General features: G+C 44.4%; 1 protein-coding gene across 2 annotated transcripts in view; it reads left to right on the top strand.

Annotated features, from left to right (window-relative positions):
• The window catches only part of sgca (sarcoglycan, alpha), a 58,857-nt gene that overhangs the window by 16,070 nt on the left and 20,470 nt on the right, over positions 1-22,317 (top strand). For both annotated transcript variants that reach the window (XM_067968983.1, XM_067968982.1), the window contains exons 3-5: positions 1,280-1,434; positions 1,889-1,961; positions 8,079-8,277. In XM_067968983.1, the coding sequence (XP_067825084.1) occupies positions 1,280-1,434; positions 1,889-1,961; positions 8,079-8,277 (427 nt within the window). The remainder of the gene's footprint in view (positions 1-1,279; positions 1,435-1,888; positions 1,962-8,078; positions 8,278-22,317) is intronic.

The following is a 22,317-nucleotide window of genomic DNA, read 5'->3' as shown; positions in this document are numbered from 1 at the left end:
TTAATTGCACAGCTAAATGTGCAAGACATCATTTTAATGGTCAATTTGATGGTAATTCCATTTAAATGCAATTCTGTTCTTTGTGATGGGATCATTGTTGTCAGTTGCATGTTGCACTACTTTATCTTTCAAAGAGGCTTAAGCATGGAAAATGTAGAGGAGGAGGCTTGTCCACAAGCCAGGCCAGACAAGGAGGCTGACAGTGACCCAGAAAATGTTGCTGAAGAGTCACCTTTGCAGCATGCAAGAGCAGTACAGCAGGATTTAGTGAAGGACACATGCACCTAACTGCTGCCAGAGCCAATCATTAACTATCAGTTGTGTGTACATGTGCAGTACACAGTGGACAAATATGCCTCCACCAACATCGTGCTCTGCACTACCTCAACCACTATGGATGCACATCCTTTGATTTGGTGATATCTTATTCTGCACCACCAGAAATAAGCACCCTGAAATTGCACTGCCCCTGGGAAACATGTTACATCATAATTACGTGCCCGCAAGTGCAAAATGAGGCATAGAGACAGGGCAATGCCATCCTGCCCCATTTTGCACCCCTCACCTGCCCACATTACTGCAGTTTCCTGGTGCAACGATGGAAGGAATTCGGGGCCCAGTGTCAAATTAGTTGCACCACCCAGTTCCACAAACTGTCACTTTAAAGTTTAAACTCCATTTGAAAAATATTTACTCTGTAGTTAAAGGTTTAGACCACTTGTTTTTTTATATTTTAAAATATTATTTGATTACTTACAGGTCTGTAAATAAGATTTAGGGGCCATAAATATAAATTAGGGACCATAAATATGATAGGGGCCATAAATATAAGATGATCACTAATAAATCCAATAGGGAATTCTGGAGAAACTTCCTTACCCAGAGAGTGGTTAGAATGTGGAACTCACTACCACAAGGAGATGTTGAGGTAATTAGCATTGATGCATTTAAATGGAAGCTAGATAAACACATAAAGGAGAAAGGAATAGAAAGTTATGCTGATAGAGATGAAGACGGGTGGGAGGAGGCTCGTGTGGAGCATAAACACCGACAAAGACCAGTTGGGCCGAATGACCTGTTTCTGTGCAGTACATTCTATGTAATTCTATGTAATATAGGATGGTCATGTCAATAATAAAAAAGGCAGATATGCATTAGATGTTTTACAATGATCATTTTGGCACAGAAGAAGCTTCTTGTTCATTACTGCCTAAATCCTACCTTTCACAATGTAAAATTGGCATTTACTTTTTATTTCAATCTCAACTCTCTATTCTAGGTGTATATACCAGTACTCCTATCACATTCAGCGCCAGCCTACATGACCACCCTGATCGGCCACGCTGGCTTCGCTTTATTCAGCGGACAGCATACCATGATGGACTGCTTTATGGCACGCCAACTTTGAGTGACGTTGGAGAGAGAATAATTGAAGTACTTACATTTTATGTACATGCACCAGATAGTACCGTAATATTTTGATAATGTGTGTACAACCCCATCAGAAAAATTTTCACACTCCAAGTATGCTGTACTTATAATCAACCACCTATTTATAATTCTAGCTCACTGCCGTCGTACTCCATAGAAAGTATGCAATATAATATTGCAGTAAAATAAACAAAGTTAAGTATTCTTGATCTAAATTCCTTTTTTTAACGTGATGCGTGTAGTTTAGTACATTATACTTAATGCAACAGGAAGATTCATTCAGATTGATATACTGCTTTCAACAAATTACATGTAATGTAATGTTTAATCTTTAATGACATGAAAAAATGTTAATATGTAATTATAGTTTAAAATATATCACTTTTTTACTGGGCACTAAAAATAATTGCACAACATACATAAATTCTGAAGTTAATTTTTGTTTTCTTTTGGTTAGATAACTGCTTATAATAGGAACACGTATGAGACAATGATGCAAAACATCATCTTTACTGTCAAACAACCAAGAGGTGAGATCCTATACATTAATTATTTGCTTGAGGAATGAGGGGTTTGATTGGTTTAGAGAAATGAATATTTTCTATTATACACACATAGGGGGAAAAATTCGATAGGGGCCGTTTTTGGACGTGGGTAGCGTAATGTGCTATTACCCTGCGCCCAATGGCCCCTGCGCAGGCAGAACGCAAGTTTGGACCCACCAGAGCACTTACCTGCAATCAGCGTTCCATTCCAGGCCTTGCATGTGGAATCAATGCAATTTGCACTTTCCACCACCAGAGGGAGCACAATCTCTTAAAGGGAGGATGATTCTTAGAAATCTCTTAAAAGTAGCTGGTAGTTGTTATTTGAACAGAGATTAGACATGGCACACGTAAAACACAGATGCAGGTCCCGTCCCTATGTTTACACACTGATGAGTTATGTTAAAACATTGAATAAAGGTTGCACACTACTAAAACCCACATCCTCCAATCTGCACGACAGACCTCACCAATCTACCGATCTGAGTTGGTACCAGGCCTGCGAGAGTGCAAGCACCAAAGTTCTCTGCTGATGCACTAGAGACCTTGGTGCAAGAGGTGGACAGAAGGAGGGACATCCTATATCCGCAAGAGGCCCTCCAGACATATACTCAAAAGGCAGTGGGAGGCTGGGGGGGATGAAGTCAATGCCAGGCGCACAGCATCATGAACATGGATGCAGTGCAGGAAGAAGTTCAATGCTTTGACATGAGTGGGCAAGGTGAGCGAGGTGAACTGTCAAGTGGTGTCTCATACCAGCTGCACCACGCACTACACCCCCATCCGCAATAAGCTTTTTCCATTAGTACTGAACTGTTCCAATCAGATGCTTCCTCTCACCCTTACGCATCACCACTGTTTCAAGCCGCCCACCCACAACTCATAGGCCACGCACACTGGCAGCTATTCAAACATGACAGGCACATCACCCAGACAGACGTCCCGCTTTCTTGCAGCAGAAGGTGGCACATATCAAGAGGCAGCAAGTGGCAGTGGCATTTAGCCCATCGAGCCAGTTCCACCATTCAATGAGATCATGGTGGACCTGTGACCTAACTCCATATATCCGTCTTAGCCCCATATCCCTTAATACCCTTGGTTCACAGAAATCTATCAATCTCAGATTTAACATTCACAAGTGAGCTAGCATCAGCTGCCATTGCAGAAGAGCTTTCCAAATGTCTCCCACCCTTTGCGTGTAGAAGCATTTCCTAACTTCACTCCTGCACGTCCTGGCTCTAAATGTTAGGCTATGTCCCCACATCCTAGTACTGAAGTCTAGGAGACCTCCAAAAACAGGTACAAATATCTTGGCAGCCAGAAGCAATAATCCAGCCACTAACCTGTAAATCCTGCATGGTCCTTTTAAATAGCGCTGGTGGAGGGGGGGGGGGGTCCTCCAGGCGCTCTAAGACACATTCAGATGGCCGGGGTTAAGACTGTGCGTTGAGTTGAGCGTTAAGTCCCAAAATGGTGTCTATCATTTTAAATCAGCGTTGCACATTGAAACCATTTTCTCCCTACTTTACATGATTCCAACGTTCGTTATCTGCGTCTGTGCTAACTCCTATACCAAGATGGCGTCTGGTGCACATCACGCAGGAAACGTGCGTGCGCATCCAAGACACCATCTTGGATGTCGGAGAGGCTGTGTAGTGCTGAAACAACGGGCGCTACACAGCCCAATTTAGCACCCATAGTTCTTTTGTGATATTGCTCATGGGTCTTTTAGGTAATGGAGCATGCTGTTCCAAATGATATGCATAATGAGTTCACATTGCCACTTAAGTTTCTCATCAAAGTCTTGCAGTTGTCTCGCAAGCTTTTATTTGGACATTGGAGGTAATTTTTTGAGTACATGGCAGTGGGGGCCATTGCACATCAAATAATCGTTGGTGCACCACTCCTGATTTTCCGTCTATTGATGAGATTCCCCACCACTGTTGCATGGTCATAAAATAACCCCAAATGAATGAACATGTTTTATTCACAGTGAGTTAATTTATTTAGGGATCCATTTTCTTTTGACTTTTAGGCACCATATAATTTTAATGAGCTCACAGAAAATCGCCCTCTGGAAAAAAACAACATAGCATAGGTTTTCCTGTTATTCCCTGAACAAACCACAACCATTAAGTAAACCACATCACTTTGCTTGGGTATCAGTAAATTTGATTTTATTTTTTTCCATTCAGGCAGCCCAATCATATAAATTTCTGAAAGTGGAACAGAAGATTACTTTTGAGGAAACTCTGGTGTCATTTTTTTGATGCGTAATGACAGCTACCTACCCATTGCTCCAAAGCAGATATTGAGAACTTAATTAGCACCAGCAGTGAAAATAGGAAATGGAAGCACTCTCTGGAAATAACCAGAATTAGCAAGTGTGCTCAAAGTGTGTAAAGGCCATGCATGTGAGGGGCACAGCAAAAGACAGAGGTCACTGTGGGCCATTTAGGTCCAAAAATAGAAGCCCAAAAATATTGGCACCAACGGTTCAGTTAAATAATGTGATCTGTGACTAGGAAGAAGAAGGTAAAGCCAAACCCTCTGAAAGAGGGCTGGTCTGCAAGGTCAGAAGTTCTTTTAGCTGTTGGGAGATGTTAAGCTTTTTAGGTATTTATTATTGTGACATTGTCTACTGTTAGCTTTGTAATAGTTCCTTTAATTGAATCACAGTATGCAAAGGAGTTAAAAACCAGCTGTATTCAGAATCATGTCCCAAGTCTAACTCAATACAATGTCGCATGGTGGTGGGCTGAAAAGAGCATCCAGCAGCAGTCCCAAAAGGGGAAGGAAAGGGGAATCTCAGTCAGGGTGGTGTGCGGCAGTAGGCCTCACTGTCCAAATTTTCTAACAGTCACCATTTCGGCAGCAATTACAGGTGGAATCATGGGGGAGAATTCCTCAAGTGCATTTGAATGCTTAAATATTTGTTCCCTCCTTAATTTATGTGGTAGTCTGATCGCCTAGCGAACAATACAAAGGATAACTTTGGTTTATATTTAGAATTTGTTAGCCCATAAATAATGTGCTACATGTAACGCACTCTAAAATACAGACTATTGGTCTTCTTTCTCCCATTTGCAATTGTAAACAATTTTACAACACCAAGTTATAGTCCAGCAATTTTATTTTAAATTCACAAGCTTTCGGAGGCTACCTCCTTCCTCAGGTGAACGATGTGGAAATGAAGTCCTCGAAATGAAGTCGCATTTATAATTCACAGAACAATGCTGGTGATAACAGACAGTTTTTTCAACTGCCCGTTGCCAAGGCAATCAGTGTGCAGACAGACAGGTGTTACCTGCCAGGTCTCAGAATATACAAATCACCAAAAAAAACAACAAACAAAAAAAAACAGAGATAGAGAGGTAGAAACATAGAAAAGACAGCAACTGACCCGTTATATTAAAAACAGATAACATTTGTTCGCTGGTGGGGTAACGTGTAGCGTGACATGAACCCAAGATCCCGGTTGAGGCCGTCCTCATGGGTGCGGAACTTGGCTATCAATTTCTGCTCTACGATTTTGCGTTGTCGTGTGTCTCGAAGGCCGCCTTGGAGTACGCTTACCCGAAGGTCGGTGGCTGAATGTCCTTGACTGCTGAAGTGTTCCCCGACTGGGAGGGAACCCTCCTGTTTGGCGATTGTTGCGCGGTGTCCGTTCATCCGTTGTCGCAGTGTCTGCATGGTCTCGCCAATGTACCATGCTCCGGGGCATCCTTTCCTGCAACGTATGAGGTAGACAACGTTGGCCGAGTCACAGGAGTATGAACCATGCACCTGGTGGGTGGTGTCCTCTCGTGTGATGGTGGTATCTGTGTCGATGATCTGGCATGTCTTGCAGAGGTTACCGCGGCAGGGTTGTGTGGTGTCGTGGACGCTGTTCTCTTGAAAGCTGGGTAATTTGCTGCGAACGATGGTCTGTTTGAGGTTGGGTGGCTGTTTAAAGGCGAGTAGTGGAGGTGTGGGGATGGCCATAGCGAGGTGTTCGTCGTCATTGATGACATGTTGAAGGCTGCGGAGAACATGGCGTAGTTTCTCCGCTCCGGGGAAGTACTGGACGACAAAGGGTACTCTGTTGGTTGCGTCCCGTGTTAGTCTCCTGAGGAGGTCTATGCGATTTTTTGCTGTGGCCCGTCGGAACTGTCGATCGATGAGTCGAGCGTCATATCCCGTTCTTACTAGGGCGTCTTTCAGCGTCTGTAGGTGTCCATCGCGTTCCTCCTCGTCTGAGCAGACCCTGTGTATTCGCAGGGCCTGTCCATAGGGGATGGCCTCTTTGACGTGGTTAGGGTGGAAGCTGGAAAAGTGGAGCATCGTGAGGTTGTCCGTGCGTTGTCGGTAACCTCTGCAAGACATGCCAGATCATCGACACAGATACCACCATCACACGAGAGGACACCACCCACCAGGTGCATGGTTCATACTCCTGTGACTCGGCCAACGTTGTCTACCTCATACGTTGCAGGAAAGGATGCCCCGGAGCATGGTACATTGGCGAGACCATGCAGACACTGCGACAACGGATGAACGGACACCGCGCAACAATCGCCAAACAGGAGGGTTCCCTCCCAGTCGGGGAACACTTCAGCAGTCAAGGACATTCAGCCACCGACCTTCGGGTAAGCGTACTCCAAGGCGGCCTTCGAGACACACGACAACGCAAAATCGTAGAGCAGAAATTGATAGCCAAGTTCCGCACCCATGAGGACGGCCTCAACCGGGATCTTGGGTTCATGTCACGCTACACGTTACCCCACCAGCGAACAAATGTTATCTGTTTTTAATATAACGGGTCAGTTGCTGTCTTTTCTATGTTTCTACCTCTCTATCTCTGTTTTTTTTTGTTTGTTGTTTTTTTTGGTGATTTGTATATTCTGAGACCTGGCAGGTAACACCTGTCTGTCTGCACACTGATTGCCTTGGCAACGGGCAGTTGAAAAAACTGTCTGTTATCACCAGCATTGTTCTGTGAATTATAAATGCGACTTCATTTCGAGGACTTCATTTCCACATCGTTCACCTGAGGAAGGAGGTAGCCTCCGAAAGCTTGTGAATTTAAAATAAAATTGCTGGACTATAACTTGGTGTTGTAAAATTGTTTACAATTGTCAACCCCAGTCCATCACCGGCATCTCCACATCATGACTCCCATTTGCAGACATTGGCCTTGAAATTCAATGATGCTGCCTGTTTTACAGGCATAAAATGGGCGCTGAAGTATCCCATATGGTGTGCGGTATGCACACAGACTTTCTGAGCAGGAAGTGGGCTGCCCGCCATATTGGTGTAGGTATCAAAGAGGTGTCCAGGGCCCATGCCTGAAACAGGTGTTAGGCTATTTGCATATGCAAACCCACTGCAGGCTGCTGCCAAAAAGGTAAGTTTTTAAAAAATACTTACTTGAACTTGGAGCTGGGAGGTGCTGGAGTGCACCTCCCAAATTCACTTTAAAACCATAGGCTGTTGCTGCTGGCCACTGCTGATCCCATTCCTGATTGCTACCTTGTCCCCCACTTCCCAAAGGCTACCCCTCCCTCCATCTCCCAATTGTACCACTCCCTCCCTGTCCTGATCACCCCCCTCCCCCTTCGTGCAAGACCCCACATGTGTCACCAGAAGCGACCTGAAATTCAAATGGTTTTTGCTGGCGAGCTGCCTGGCTCCCTGGTCTGAATGTAAATGAGGTCCAAGACGCAATATCGGGTGGGTCTTGGGCCTATCTGTTCCTGCGCAAATCAATTTCTAGGCTGTATAATTTTTGAGTTACAACTGAAAATCTAAAAAAAAGTTTATGCTTACAACTAATCACTTCTTTCTCACTCTTACACTTCGTCCTCTTACATAATCTAAGTGAGCATACATCAACATTTTCAACTGGTAAATGTTGTAACGTTGGCAAATATTGAGCAAAAGTTTTCTGCAAAAGGGCTACTGTATAGCTTATCCTCTGCACAAGGGTATGGTATTTTTTTCTATAGGACATAATGCAAACACATAGCAATATGCAAAATCTGTTGTTGTTTTGTAAAGCGTAAAGGGGAACTTTGCTCACATTCATTAGTCAAGCTAAATTAAATTTCTTTCTTGCTACAGCGTTGAAATTGCCATACCAGGTTGAATTCTTTGTGAAAAACAGAGATGTGGAGGAGGTATTGCCCACAGAGGTGCAAAAACACTTCATGGACAGAGTGGAGAGCATTTGGAGATCTAATCATTTGAACATAATCAACATCACTTCTGCGTTAGACAGAGGAGGCCGAGTTCCACTGCCTATTCAAGGAAGGAAAGAGGGGTGAGACAAATTATGTTCATTTCAAAAACATTGTAGATGAAGTCAATTAAGTGCTTATATGTATGCATTTTCTTTTGGATGGCAAGGCAACAGGTAACTGCCATCCATCTAGGTACTGTTGCCAAAATTTTTCAGTTTTGGCAGCAGCTACCAGATTAAAAAACACAAAAGATGATTCTAACTACCGGTGGAGAATGAGTGGGCAGTGGGCTGAGTGCGACTGCTGCTCGTTTGTACTTGCTGGCGAGAGGCCTGAGCCATTTAGAGGCCCGGGCCTCATTTCCATTATGCTGCCATAAAAAGCCATAAGTCGTAAGAAATGGTATTATCTGCAGGATCTTGTGCATAGCTAGCAACAGTGTATGTTATCTCAGAGTTTGTGGCATAATGGAGAATGTTATATTGAAGGACGACTGTGTATTCAAACTTAAGTTTTACGTTAAACAGTTTAACGTAGGGATCCTCTTTCCAACCCTCAAAAAATATGGAATCTTTATTTCCACATAGAGACTAATTCCATCATGAAATGAAAAATTACATTAAACAAAACTAGTAATTAAAGTGTTCTTCTATTTAAAACAGATAGCAATACAAGAAACAAATGAATGGAAGGTATATTGCATTACTTTCCTTTATCGGTAGTAGCTCTGAGTACCTTTGTAGTGCATAGAGACTATTTTTAATTTGTTGCAGTCGTGAGACACTTTCGAGTACAGAGAATGAAATCTGTCAGAGAACAAAATTTACCATGGCAACCATGGCCTGTGTGAAGAACCCAGTTACTGCAGTGAATTAACCTCCTGCTACATGTATTAGGTCTGGTTCTTCAAATATAACATAGATTAATTCAAAATTACCATTCTGCAACTGGGTTTCTGATATTGTCATGTGTTGCTGTTTATCTGTGTTGCTGGAATGCTCAGTTAAAATAACCTATTGTGTCCCTGTAAAAGATTGATCTCTGCAGAATGATGCTGATCCATCTCAGAGTATAGTTATGTACTTGCTGTTATATAATTTGGCTCAATACATTATCATCTGGTATTATATAGACTTTCTGGACACAAAAAAAAATGTTTAATTAGCTTAGTGTATTGACTCCAGATTATTTTAGTTCATGCGACTTGACGACATCTTTTAGGGTTCAAATTCCCGAGGGTTGTCCTGCTCATCCTAACTTCAGCGGAAGTGCCGCAGAAACCCCGGAAAAACAAGGCAAATGGATTTCCATGGCAGTTCCGCTGAAGTTCCAGTGGCAGAGCGGGAGACCCCCTGAGGAAATTCTCCAGGTATCTAAAAAAAATGTCACATTTTGCAAGGGTTTTCTGAAGCACTGCTCAGCATTGAGTTTGAAGGCTCTGAAGTAAATTAAGAATTTGGCCCAGAAATTGCTCACCCACAGATGCCGTCCCTGAATGGCATCCTGTCTCTCCGCCAATTGTGCAAGAACGCAAATGTGCACGTGCGCATGAAAACCCGGAAATTGCGAACTTGCTCCCGTTGGTTCGCCGGTGGTGTGACAGTTCCGAATTAAAGGGACATAGTACGCTAAAATTATAGAAAGCATTAAACGTTCGTAAACTTACCCATCTGCCCAGCTGGAATGAAGATACTTACGCCACCAAAAGGTGCGCTGGAAAATACCAGCCCTACACTACTTTTTAAAATTGTGGTGACTGTTACCGACTGCGAAACACCAAAAAATTAAATTTAAAAAATGTGGAATGTCAAATTACTCTTATTTTAATATTTTTTGATCATTAAAAAAAGTTTAAAAATTAAAAATTAAAAACTTTTTTTTACTTTTAACTTCTGTAAGTTTCATTAAATTAAATCATTTGCTTGGCTTTTTACAAGATATGTTAAAGTTTTATTGACACTAACATAGAGAAGTTCACTTTAAATGAATGATTTCTACTTGCCTGCTTGTGGGTGGGGCTTCCATTCTCACAGATATTTCCCATGCGCATCAACCCACGCTGTTCAGAGGCTGGGCTGATGTCGCGATTTGTACGCCTCGGATCCGCGGTAAGTAAATTTGTACCTTTTATTCATAGGAGCTGCTGCGGATGTTGCCATGCCGACGTGAGCAATTTCCAGCCCGATCTAATTTGTCTGCTTATTTTTATCATTTACCGGGCAGAATATATAAAAAATATTGAAAATCATAATTAACTCTATTTTCATATGTGTACCTATATGAACATACAAAAATGAAGGACAGGAAAGGACCAGCTGGTCCATCAAGCCTCTCCTCTACTGACTGCTACGTCCCATAACCCATCGTCCTAACAATACATCCTAACACCCAATTCACTTTTGTAATAGACTTGTGGCAGTGTTCATGGACCTTCAATGATTCATGTACTATAACATCCAGTCCTTCTCCTGCTCAGCAGGCTTTAATACGCAATCCTATAGGGTATATACATGCTTGGTGTTGCCCCCTACCCAAGTGCATAACACTATACTTATCTATATTAAAGGATGTCTATTGGATATATGCCCATTACCCCATCACGTCCAGATCTGCTTGCAATCTACTTTTCTCATCTAAGGTCCTTGCACCTGCACATACATTTGTATTACTTACAAACTTGTGGATAGTTTCCTCGACGGCTTCAGCCAAATTACTGATAAAGACAGTGAAGAGCATTGGTCCTAACACTGGTCCCTGCAGGATTCCACTACTAACCAGTCCCTATACAGAACCACTACCATTAATAATTACCATCTGTCTACGAGAATGCAATCAGTCCCATATCCAACCCAAAATCTGTTCATAAAAACTCAACCGTACTTAGTAGCCTTTTATGTGGTACCTTGTCAAAAGTTTTTTGAAAATCGAGATATACAATGTTGACCGGACTACCAAAATCCATCAACCTAGTAACTTGCCTGGCATGTTTTCTTTTATCCAGTACCACGTAAAGGCTGAGATCCTGTGCTTGAGGTGCTTCAAAAGAGTTATCCAGCATTAAATTTAGTCAGGTCTTCATATATTACATTCATGCCATCTGGTCTACTGTCACGGACTTCCTTGAGAATTGGAGTTTCCGCATCACTAATTCTCCAAGGAAGCTTAGACGAGAGATCGGAAATTACCCATTCTGCCTCATTTAAATGCGAACGTAGGTTCAGTTGTCTTCACTGGGGAAGTCCCAGGAAACCTGAAGGCAACACATGAAGGGGTAGTTCTAAGGTGACAGAGCTCCGTCCCATTTTCCTGTTCCTTGCACCTGGGGAATGCCGATTTATCCCCACAGCAGCCAGGGAATTTCCTGCACTACAAACTAAATGGATATGGTTACTCTCAGAATCCGGAATATTAGGCTATTTTGAATTCCATCTTCTTCAAAACACCAGAGATATTAAAAAGTGGTTCACCCTTTCACCTCCTTCTTTCTGCTAGATTAGACAATAATGTTACATAAAATAGCTGGAGGAAAATGAGAAAAATGAGACATGTTTGTCTAAGGCTTAGCATGGTGTTGGCTTTTAAAAATTCTGTCACAGTGAATAAGGAGTTAAAAACCAGCTTCACTTGCAGAAAACCATGAGCCTGAAAATCTCTGGGCCCAATGACAGATCTCCAGTGGAGGTCGGGAGCAGGAGGTCAGTCAGAGATGGAAATCTGGTGGGGCCCAGAAATACGAGGACTCTGCTCATTATCCAGTTGGCAGCCAATTTCTACCAGGGCTTTGGGTAGCTAGGACTTTGGACTGGCTCATATATGGCCCTGGACATCGGAGGGGTGGGCTGGGGGAGAGATTTCTCAAGCCAGGAATTTCCTCGGCCCCAGCCGCCCTGGACCTGGAAGCTGAGATGAACCTGGTAAATAAGTCACTGAACCGGTTGATGTGGGGCCGACCTGGTGTTCGAGGCCTGGATCCTGGCTTGGATAGCCCAGAAAACATCGACATCGTGAGCCATATAGGCTCCCTTTTTGACAGAAATTTTCTGCATCAGTGGCGTCAAATGACCAACAAATAGCTTTCCAGGAGTACTTTTCTAGCCACCCTCCTGTAATGGGCACCCAAAGTGTGCATGTACTGGTGCAGACACCCACTCAACATATGTAAAATAGTATGCCCTGCCCTGTCTGCTGATACTCCGGTGTTGGTTAGGAGCAGAACAACAACATTAACAACATCTTTCATTTATATAACGCCTTTAACATAGTAAAACGTCCCAAGGTGCTTCACAGGTGTGTTATCATACAAAATTTGACATCGATATTAGGACAGGCAACCAAAATCTTGGTCAAAGAGATAGGTTTTATGGAGCGTTTTAAAGAAGGACAGAGAGGTAGCGAGGCAAAGAGGTTTAGGGAGGGAATTCCAGAGCTTAGACAGCTGAAGCACGGCCACCAATGGAGGGGCAAAGGAAAGGGGGGATGCACAAGAGGCCAGAATTGAAGAAACGCAGAGTTCTCAGGGCTGTAGGGCTGGAGGAGGTTACAGAGATAGGGAAGCCATGGAGGGATTTGAACACAAGGATGAGAATTTTAAATTTGAGGCGTTGCTGGACCGAAGTCAGTGGCACCTGCTCTGCTGTATTCGTGCTGGCAGAACAGGATAGGGAATTTTCATGCCCTATGTCTCAGTTTAAGATAGATGCAAATATTTAAGATTTTCTTCACTTTGCCTCAGCTAGGTGTCTGAGGGAGAGATCAAGCCATCCAATCCAAATATAGACATCTTGTGGGATTTGTTCAAATGTGTGTTTCATTGGCAGTCATTTTAGTTTATCAGTTATTTAAATATATTTTCTGGAAAGTATTTCTCAGCCTGGCTGGTTTAAAGCGGACCTCCTAGTCAGTAGAAGGTAGGTCTCATGGACTAGCTTGGAGAAGGCAGGGGAGAAATTAGCAGGAAATGGTGGTTCAGAATAAGAGTGGGGGAGGAGTGGAAGATATTTGGCTTAAGGGGCAAGGGGAAGGTGGAAGGCAGTGGAGGCAGCTAAATGGATGGTCTCTTTCTTAGTGACTAAGAAATCCATAAGCTCTTCACATGGAGGTGTGGGAAAGGGTTTAAGGAGACAGTCAAAGTGGGCACAAAGAGCCTTGGGCTATTGTTGCCGTCTAAGATAATTCTAGAGTAGTGGGCAGTTTTAGCAAAGGAGAGAAACACCCTTAGAATTTCATGTGATCAAACCAGATCTGGCAATAAATAGCTAAGCCAGGTATGCTTATGTTTGTATCCCTCAGACTTGCGCATACTAGTGTGTCAGTGTTGACAGTTTTTCAATTAGCATTATTTTAATGCTGGTATTAGCTCAATTAAAATAAATGGATTAATACCAATTGGAAAATTTAGACTTGATTACCATTTTTTTGATATCATAAGATCACAAGATAATTACACATGAGGAAGGTCATTCAGCCCACCTTAATTCATCCAAACAGAAAAGCCCTGCAGTGTTCCCATTTCAGCATCCAAATGTTTCTTAAATGATTCCAGGGTTTTCACCTCCACTACTCTCGCTGGTAGTCTATTCCATGGGCTCAATTTTGGCACCCGCTATCGGGTGCGTTTCCCGCGGGGGGCTCCGAAAATCGGAGAATCCCGGCGCGGTACTGGAGCCCGCCCCGAACCCGCGCACTTCCGGGTTCCCCGCTGACGCGCCGGCGTGCACGCGCAGCCCCCGCTGGTGGGAATCCCGCAGGCAATTAAAGCCAGCGGGATGCCACTTGACAGTATTTAGTTAGGTATTTCAGGTCATTAACTGACCTGATTAAGGGACTATGTGGGATTTTAGAACAAAATGGGACTGTTTCCCACACTGGGGGAAACACTCCCAGGTCGAATGGACGTGTTGCAGCTGTCAGCCTGTGGCAGCTGCAAAGGTCCATTTGACAGGTCGGGGTGGGGGAGACCCTCACCCATTGCAGGAGGCCACTCCGTCACTTGGGACAAAGTTTGGCCTCCACCGCCCTCCTCCTGACAGTCAAAGTCACCAACCTGCATGCTTACCCCGGGGTCCGGAGACATGTACCTACCTTGCGGACCCCCTCAGATGTACATCTTGCGGATGGGGGCCGCCGTAGCTGCAGTCATGACCCCCTCGGAGGGTGAACAGCATTACCAGCCTCACCAGCCTCGCCATCCACGCCGTCCACCTCTGACACGTGGAGCTCCACAACAGAGTGCTGTGACACATCCACCTGTACAGCAGGAGGGAGGGCTACCGCAGAGAGCGATGCGTCGCAGAGGGCACTACCCTCGCCACAGGGTCCACAGACCGAGGCTCAGCCTCCTGGACCTCTCTGAGCAGCAGTGCACACGGAGGCGCAGAGTCACTCGGCATGTAGCCGTGGACATCTGCAGCCTCTTTCATGCCGAGCTGCTCCTGGCTGGCCCGAGCACCATTTTCTTACCTGTCGTTATCACAGTCACCACTGCCCTCCACAACTTCTCCTCCGCATCCTTCCAGGGTGCAACTGGGGACATCGCCGATGTCCCTCAGTCGTCTGCGCAGAAGAGCCCTGCAAATACACCTACACCCACTCTGCAGTGACACAATGGGTGGCATCAGTGGTGGGTCCTCATAGTGATCCGCAGGAGTGGGCATTATTGCACAAACCAGACAAGATTCGCAAAGACATGGCAGTACTGGTGCCAATATAATGTGTAATGTGAGTTGTTCTGAAATTCAATATAAGTAACATCCATGACGAACCCTCAAACACCCTTGTGCATCCCCTTCATGCTCACGACACGTTTGCCTTACGCTACCTACTGCACACATGTGATGCAAGCCCTGTGGCTGTAGCACAGGTAGTGGCAGGTTGAGTGAGGCTGGCCGTGAAAGAGATGCACGAGAGGGTGAGTATGAGATAGAGCCATGAGATTGTATGAGGATTGGGTTGCGTGGTAGTGGCGGGGTGAGTACTGGCGAGGTGAGTAGGTGCAGGTAAGATGAGGATGCGGTTTGTGTGGGTATGAGGGGTGATGTGACAGGGTAGCGTTGGCAGTGCCGAAGGAGATGTGGGGTGGGGGCAGTGCTGTGGCAGACGGAGTGTAGGGGAAAGACTACGTGTACTCACTTTGGCTGACCTACTAAGGTCATTGGAGCGCCTCCTGCACTGTTTGCAGTTGGGCGATATGTTGGTAGTGCTGGTGACCTCCTCTGCCACAGCGAGCCAGGCCTTCCTGGTGGCAGAGGCGGGCCGCTTCCTCCCGCCCGCCAGGTGGAAGATCTCTGTCCTCCCCCTCCTCCTCACCCCATGTATTGATACCTGGAGTGAGGCATCATTAAACTGGGAGCAGCCTTCCCCCTGGGCTGCTCCATGCTGTCATTTTTGCTATTTCTTGCAGCATCTGTCAGTGGAGGACTGCCCCTTTAAATAGAGCACCTCCAGCTGACAGATCTTACTGCGCATGCGCAGCCCGCCCGACGCGCAGATCAGCAGTGGGGAACCCGGAGGAACAGGTAAGTGGATACAATTAGTGGTTTGTCTGCTACGATCGCGCGGGAAACCCACTAATTTCACCGGGCGTGTTACCCACGCGCCCAATAGCCCCCCCGCCGAGAACCCGCAGCCCTGCTAACATCGGGCCCCATGTGTTGATCACTCTTTGGTGAAGAAAAACGTCATCATATCAGGTTTATATTTACCTTTTGAACTTGTATCCCTTTGTCTGATTCTCACAATTTAATTTAAAGTAGTAATCCAGTTTTACATTTTCAATTCCTTTAATTATCTTAAATACCTCTGTGCGATAACTGTCCGTCCCCTTCTTTCCAGACTGAAAAGCCCATGTTTTCCCAATCTTTCCTCATAATTCAGTTCCTACTCTGCACTGCCTTCAGGCGTCTGAATGTCTCCTTTGTTTCTTGGTGACCAGAATTGGACAGATTACTCAAGCTGTGGTCTGACCAGAGCAGTGCCTATTTTGATCGCAACGTCGACTGATTTATATTCTACTGTTGTGGCTATTTAGTTCATCATTCTCTTTACTTTGTCCATTGCTGATCTCCAAAGTTTGGACATTTTGGGGTTGATTTTGACTTTCGGGCAACCAACCGTCGGAGTACACTGGGTAATGGAGGCTCAGGCCTCATTTAAATTTGGCAGGCGAACTGTGGGTGCCAAACAGGCATCCTGATGCAACTCGCTGGATTGAGGTCTCAGGATCGGGCTATGGCAGCTGTCAGCAAGGTAAGTTGCCAGGGGCAGGGGCACAATCGTGGCGGGTGGAGGTCCCAGGGCGGCAGCAGCCCAGATTATTTTTGTGGACCCCAGAGGAGCACTTCTGCTCCCCTTGCGCCCACAAAATAATTTGACACTTACCTTTGGCGGGCCTCTTCGCTTCTATCGCCCATGGAATTGGTCAGAGTTTGTATGGCGCAAGCTCCAACCAGTTCCGACCTAAAATTGCTCGGAGTCCTTTTTGTTTCATGGAACCCCGATTTTCATATTAAAAGGGGCCTATTGCCTGAAAAAGGAGGGCACTTTGGACACCCGACCGTAGACTCCTTTCAAAATGGAGCTGGCCGCATCACCAGTGTTAACAGGGCGGTAAGGCTACTGACCCCATTTTGAGGCCATTAGTGCCAGGTGAAGGCAGTGAAAAACAACCCCGTTGTGTGTCAAGTCTACTAAGACTTCTAGGTCTCTTTCAACTTCGTCTTTTCAACTTTGCTATTTTATCACCATTCCTTCCTATGTGCAATACTTTACAATTGGCAGCATTAAATGTCATCTATCTGCCCACATGCGTAATTTATCCAACTTATTATGCAGCTACTACCTTTGTTTCCACGGCCCCTCCTAGTTTGGTAACATGTATATTTGGCTAATTTACAATGAGTCTCTAAATGGCAATTAAATTACGTCAATGGAAAAGGAAATCAGGTGTGGTGTAAAACGGGCTGCCTATTTGCTATCACCCACTTTTTGCTCACGATAACAGTTAACCCTCAATAATTCTTCCCAGGATTGTTACAACATTCTTTTCCTGTACTTTGTTTGGGTCATTATCAAATACCAGGTCAAAATGGGCATTGCTTCTTCTGGCTTCCTTGATGCAATTAGGTCATGAAGCTCTCATGCATTACATTTTACCAACTCTGACTCCAAACCACTTGGTTTTTTTTCAAATTATATTCATGCTAAGGAATTAATGAGTGGGAATTAATTACTGTAAATTTACAAAATAAAATTAATTGCCATAAAATGTCACAGCTAGTAATGGATACCTTACCTGAGATTTTCAACCCAGATAGTTCTGAGTTGTGAAGTTTGCAAGGCCATCCATGTGATTGAAAGAATGCTGCAGCTTTTTTCTAAAGGATGTCACTTTTAGTACCAGTAGGTGGCACACATATAAAGGAAAATGTATTACACATATTATTACTGTCAAATTTCATTTCTTTGACATACCAGCTCATTGAAGCTACAAAATGAAAAGATCACTCAAGCCCACAGAATAAGCTGAATTCCGAAACTATTAATTATAATTATACAGACAATTTCCTATTCCTTTTTAACACGCTCACAACGTCTCTCTATGTAACTGCTATATTACTGAAAACATGCTGGCCCCAAAATTCCAAGCTGTTTTTGGCATTTCTGGAGCCTAAAATTGGGGGAACTCACTTGGCTAGCCAGCAAATTGAGATGGAACTTTTCCGGCCGAAAAACAAAGTGCTTGAATTTCGAAATCTCTAATTTGGCCCCTCTCATGATATGCCTGCCAGGTTCCTATGCTGCTGATTTAAATATATAGTAATGAGGACCACTGGTTTAATGCTTGCAGTACACTAAGGGTACGTTGGAATGAAAAATATACGGCATGGCTGTTGCCAGGTTCGGCTGGGACTCGCTGAAATGAGGATATTTTGAGCCTGAAAATTGCTGAAAGTTTGAGTAATGCCACAACAGGAAGCAACTTTTTGGAACTATTTTTTGACATTCAGTCTAATCAGCCTTGTACTTGCTTCTGGCTGACCATGGGAGTATGAAACCACTGGGAGATTTTGACATCTCCCCCCACCCACGGTATGGGCTTCTAAGAAGCAGGTATAGCGTTCCCTATGGTCACACCTTTGTACGGCATTGTTAATATGGAGGAATAGGAGCAGGAGAGGATGGAGGAAAGGAGAATGAGGTTGCATTTAAGGAGGATGCATCCCAAAACATATTACCACCCCCAAAGAATATACAGGCAACCCAGATCCTATGAGGATATTAGTGAGGAGATATGTATTAAAAGAGTGTGCTTCACTAAAGAGACAATAGGGGAGCTCTACAACCACTCCATGAGAACCTACAGTCCTGGTCATCTGTCCAGATTACTCTATCTCAGCTATGAAGGTGATGACCGCACTCAGCTTTTATGGCACTGGGCTATTTCAGACAGTCACTAGGGGTCTTGCAATATCAACCAGGATGCAGTAAGGACATGTATTTGTCAGGTGACTGAAGCACTTTACATGAGAGTTGGGGAATTTGCCGACTCTTGCATCACAGCAAGGGAGCAGCGAAATAGGGCCATCCAATTTTACAGGGTTGCTCACTTTCTCATGGTCTAGGGTTCAATAGACGGCACCCATGTTGTTTTGCGAGGTCTAACAGGCAACCCTCTCAACTTCCTCAATAGAAAAGGCTTCCTTCATGACAATGGATGGCTCGTGGGTAACAAGACATATCCCCTGCTGATGCCCTCACTGAGGGCTGCCCAAACAGCAACAAAGCAGTGTTATAATGACACACGACACTACCAGAATGGTCATCGAGAGGAACATTATGGTTTTAAAAGGGCACTTTCGCTCCAGTTTGTGAGTCGTACAAAGCTGCAGCCTACAGGCCTTGCAGAACTTTGCCATAAAAGAGGCTTGGACTTGGACATTCTTGGGGAGGTGGCCCTAGCTGCTACAGAAGCAGAAATACATGAAGGAGAGCATCAGGATGACCATCACTCAGAAGACTCATCAGTGACTGCTGCAAAGGTCATCAAAGCACAAATAATCACTGAAGTCTTCACTGCCTTAACTCCTTCTCTCCCTGCCTTCAGATAATGTGGAGATGCCGGTGATGGACTGGGGTGGACAAATGTAAGGAATCTTACAACACCAGGTTATAGTCCAACAATTTTATTTTAAAATCACAAGCTTTCGGAGATTATCTCCTTTGTCAGGTGACTCCCTCCCAGGGATATGCTGCCAAGAGAGGAAGATCACCCCATGGGCATTTGTAGCCCAGGTAGCCTGGTGTTGCCTTTAATGTACTACAGGCATGTTGCTCTGAGGGGAAAGACCAGATGCCTGGCATGTGCTGTTGTTCTGAGTGACAGCAATTTCAGATAGGCCAGTTCCAGCCCTCACCATTCCACTAGGCCCTGAATCTGTGTCCCCATTGATCAATGGCCTGGTTGGTCTAATGACAGCTATCGGACCCTGAAAGATCTAAAAGACAGCAGCCTACATCCTGGCTGCCAGGGTCTGGAAGCCAGTCCACAGATTATTGCCTATTCTGTCCAATACTGCCACCAGAGCATGGAGGAGGAGGCACCGCGTGTCCCTTGTCTGATTGTTAGGTGAAGGTCGTCTACATTTCATTGAAGCAGCCACAGGTTCCATTGATGTCTGCAATGAAGAAAATGCTTCCTAATGTTGTCACAAATTAGAGCTGTAGACTCTACAGTCACAACTGTCAGTTTGCCACACATCCTCAGAGACTGACCTCAGAGTCTGTATGGTAGGTGTGATGTTCCTCGAACATTCTTCTTTTAAGTACCTATGAGTTCTGAGTCCCACAAATTCGAAGCCATGGGCAACCTGCTCCTCTGTCTCGATTGGGAAGTTGGGATATCCTCAACCATTCTCCACTCCTCGTACTCTGTGAATCATACAATGCCACATCCTCACTTACACTACCTAATTCCCCTTGGGTGAAAATATCTGAGCTGAAACATGGAAGTGAAAAAGCAAGTGATGCAGGGGGTTATATAGAGGATTTGTGGCAGAGGAACACAGGGCATAATGTTGGCGTAGAACTCATGGATAGCCTTACTTAGATTTCTTCAACATTTTCTCCATTATGCTCCTCCTCCTCAACTTTCCCCCCTGCTGCTTTGGTAGATTTTCAGGGAAGAAGGCTACAAGCTAGGAATGGGCAATCATTACTCACTTGGGATTAAGGAGACAGGGTTGTGTGCTGCTTCACAGGGATACCATGGTGACTTTGCAGCAACTAATCTGGCACCATCAATGTGCCGCAACCTCTCCCACAGCTAGAGCAGAGTGCCTCCTCAGCAGCTCCATGGTCTGCTCTTCATAGCACGTGAGCTCCTTGATGTTAGTGATGCCCCCTCTGGTGCCCTGCTTCTTGCAGACATTGTGTGCAAGTTTTTTCCTGCAAGGATTGAGTTAATTGGGTAAAAGTTGGCAATTGAGGGCTGTCTCCCAGTAGCAATAGACAGCTGATGCACCTTGTTAAAATAGAGGAAGGGGTTTTAAGATTGCATATGCAAGTAAGTGCTATAGGGAGGATGGCTACACACAATGTTAGATCCCAAGTTTGTACCCTATTTAACCAGTGTTAGTGTGAAGAGTTAGTTGTACAACTCTTAGTTTTGAGGATGAAGAGTGCACTGGTGCCCAAGGAAGAAAATAGAGTGGCTGGTATATTAGCTTGCCTGTTACCCGAAATTTCAAATTGAATTACTGTATTGAATACTCTTCTACTCAACCAAAATGACTGCTACCGTTACAACAACAACTTGCATTTATATAGCACCTTCAATGAAGAAAAACATCCAAAAGTGCTTCCCAGAAGTGTAATCAAAAAATGGATGACGAGCCAAAGGAGATGTTAAGTTTGGTCAGAGGTGAGCATAAAGGAGGGTCTTAAAGGAAGAGAAGGAAGTGAAGATGCAGAGGGGATTAGAGTAGCAATTTCAGAGCGCAAGACCTGGACGGCCAATGGCAAGGTTGCCAATGATAAGGAGAAGGAAGGGAGAGATGCACAAGTGGCTGAAGTCAAAGGAAGAGAGAGTTTGCAAAGGGTAAGACCAAGAGGAATTTAAACATGAAGGAGCTGGGAAGTCAGCGAGAGGAGGGGTAAGGGCAAGTGGGACTTAGTGCAGGATAGGAGAAGAAAATTAGTGGTAAGGATACTGAGTTTGTGCCGGGTGCCAAACAAAATGTTTTTGGTCTTCCCAGTGTTTATCTGGAGGAAATTGTGGCTCATCCAAGATTGGAGATTGGATACAATCTGACAGCACAGAGACAGTGGAGGGACCGAGAGAGGTGGTGGAGAGGTAGAACCAGGAGTCATCAGCATGCATTTGGAAGTCGACTGCATGTCTGTGGATGATGTTGCCAAGGGGTAGTATGTAGATGAGAGAGGAGAACAACAAGAAAGAATCTTCAGAGGACTTCTGAAGTAATGGTGAGAAGGAAGGAAGATAAGCCATTGTTAGAGATTCTGTGGCTATGCTTAAATCGGTAAGAGTGTTACCAAATGAGGATAGTCTTCCTGAGCTGGACAATGGAGGGGAGGCATTGTAGGAGGGTGGTGTGATCGACATGGTAACACAAAATAAGGGGCCCCACAGAATGTCACACTGTAAGATGCATGATGATATGGTACTTCATGGCCATACTAGGTACTACGGACTAATTAATTATTTCTTTGTAGTTCACCATCCAAAGGAATATGATACTCTGTGTCACTCTATAGTAACAACAACTTTCATTTAACATGGAAAACATCCCAAAGCACTTCACAGAAGCAGATGTTTTATGCAGATAATTTAATACAAATATTCTAGCCATATCCAAATGACCTCTCACTCGATCTTCCCTCTGATTTTGCTTGTGCCTTTGTGATCTGTTTGTTGCCATAGAACTCTTTGCAAGGAAAACACATGGATCCTTCCCAATAATAACAAAAAAGCCCACAACATACATAAGTATTTTTAAAAATACCATTTTTTGCTGAAAAGTCCAAATATATTCTCATTAATATAAATCTTCAATAAGAGAAATGTTTACCAGATATGTAATTTTAAAATCTGCTTGGCATAACGA

Source organism: Heptranchias perlo, chromosome 30 (genome assembly GCF_035084215.1).
Source record: "Heptranchias perlo isolate sHepPer1 chromosome 30, sHepPer1.hap1, whole genome shotgun sequence".
Classification (NCBI taxonomy): Eukaryota; Metazoa; Chordata; class Chondrichthyes; order Hexanchiformes; family Hexanchidae; genus Heptranchias; species Heptranchias perlo.
This window is presented reverse-complemented; position numbering and strand designations above follow the sequence as displayed.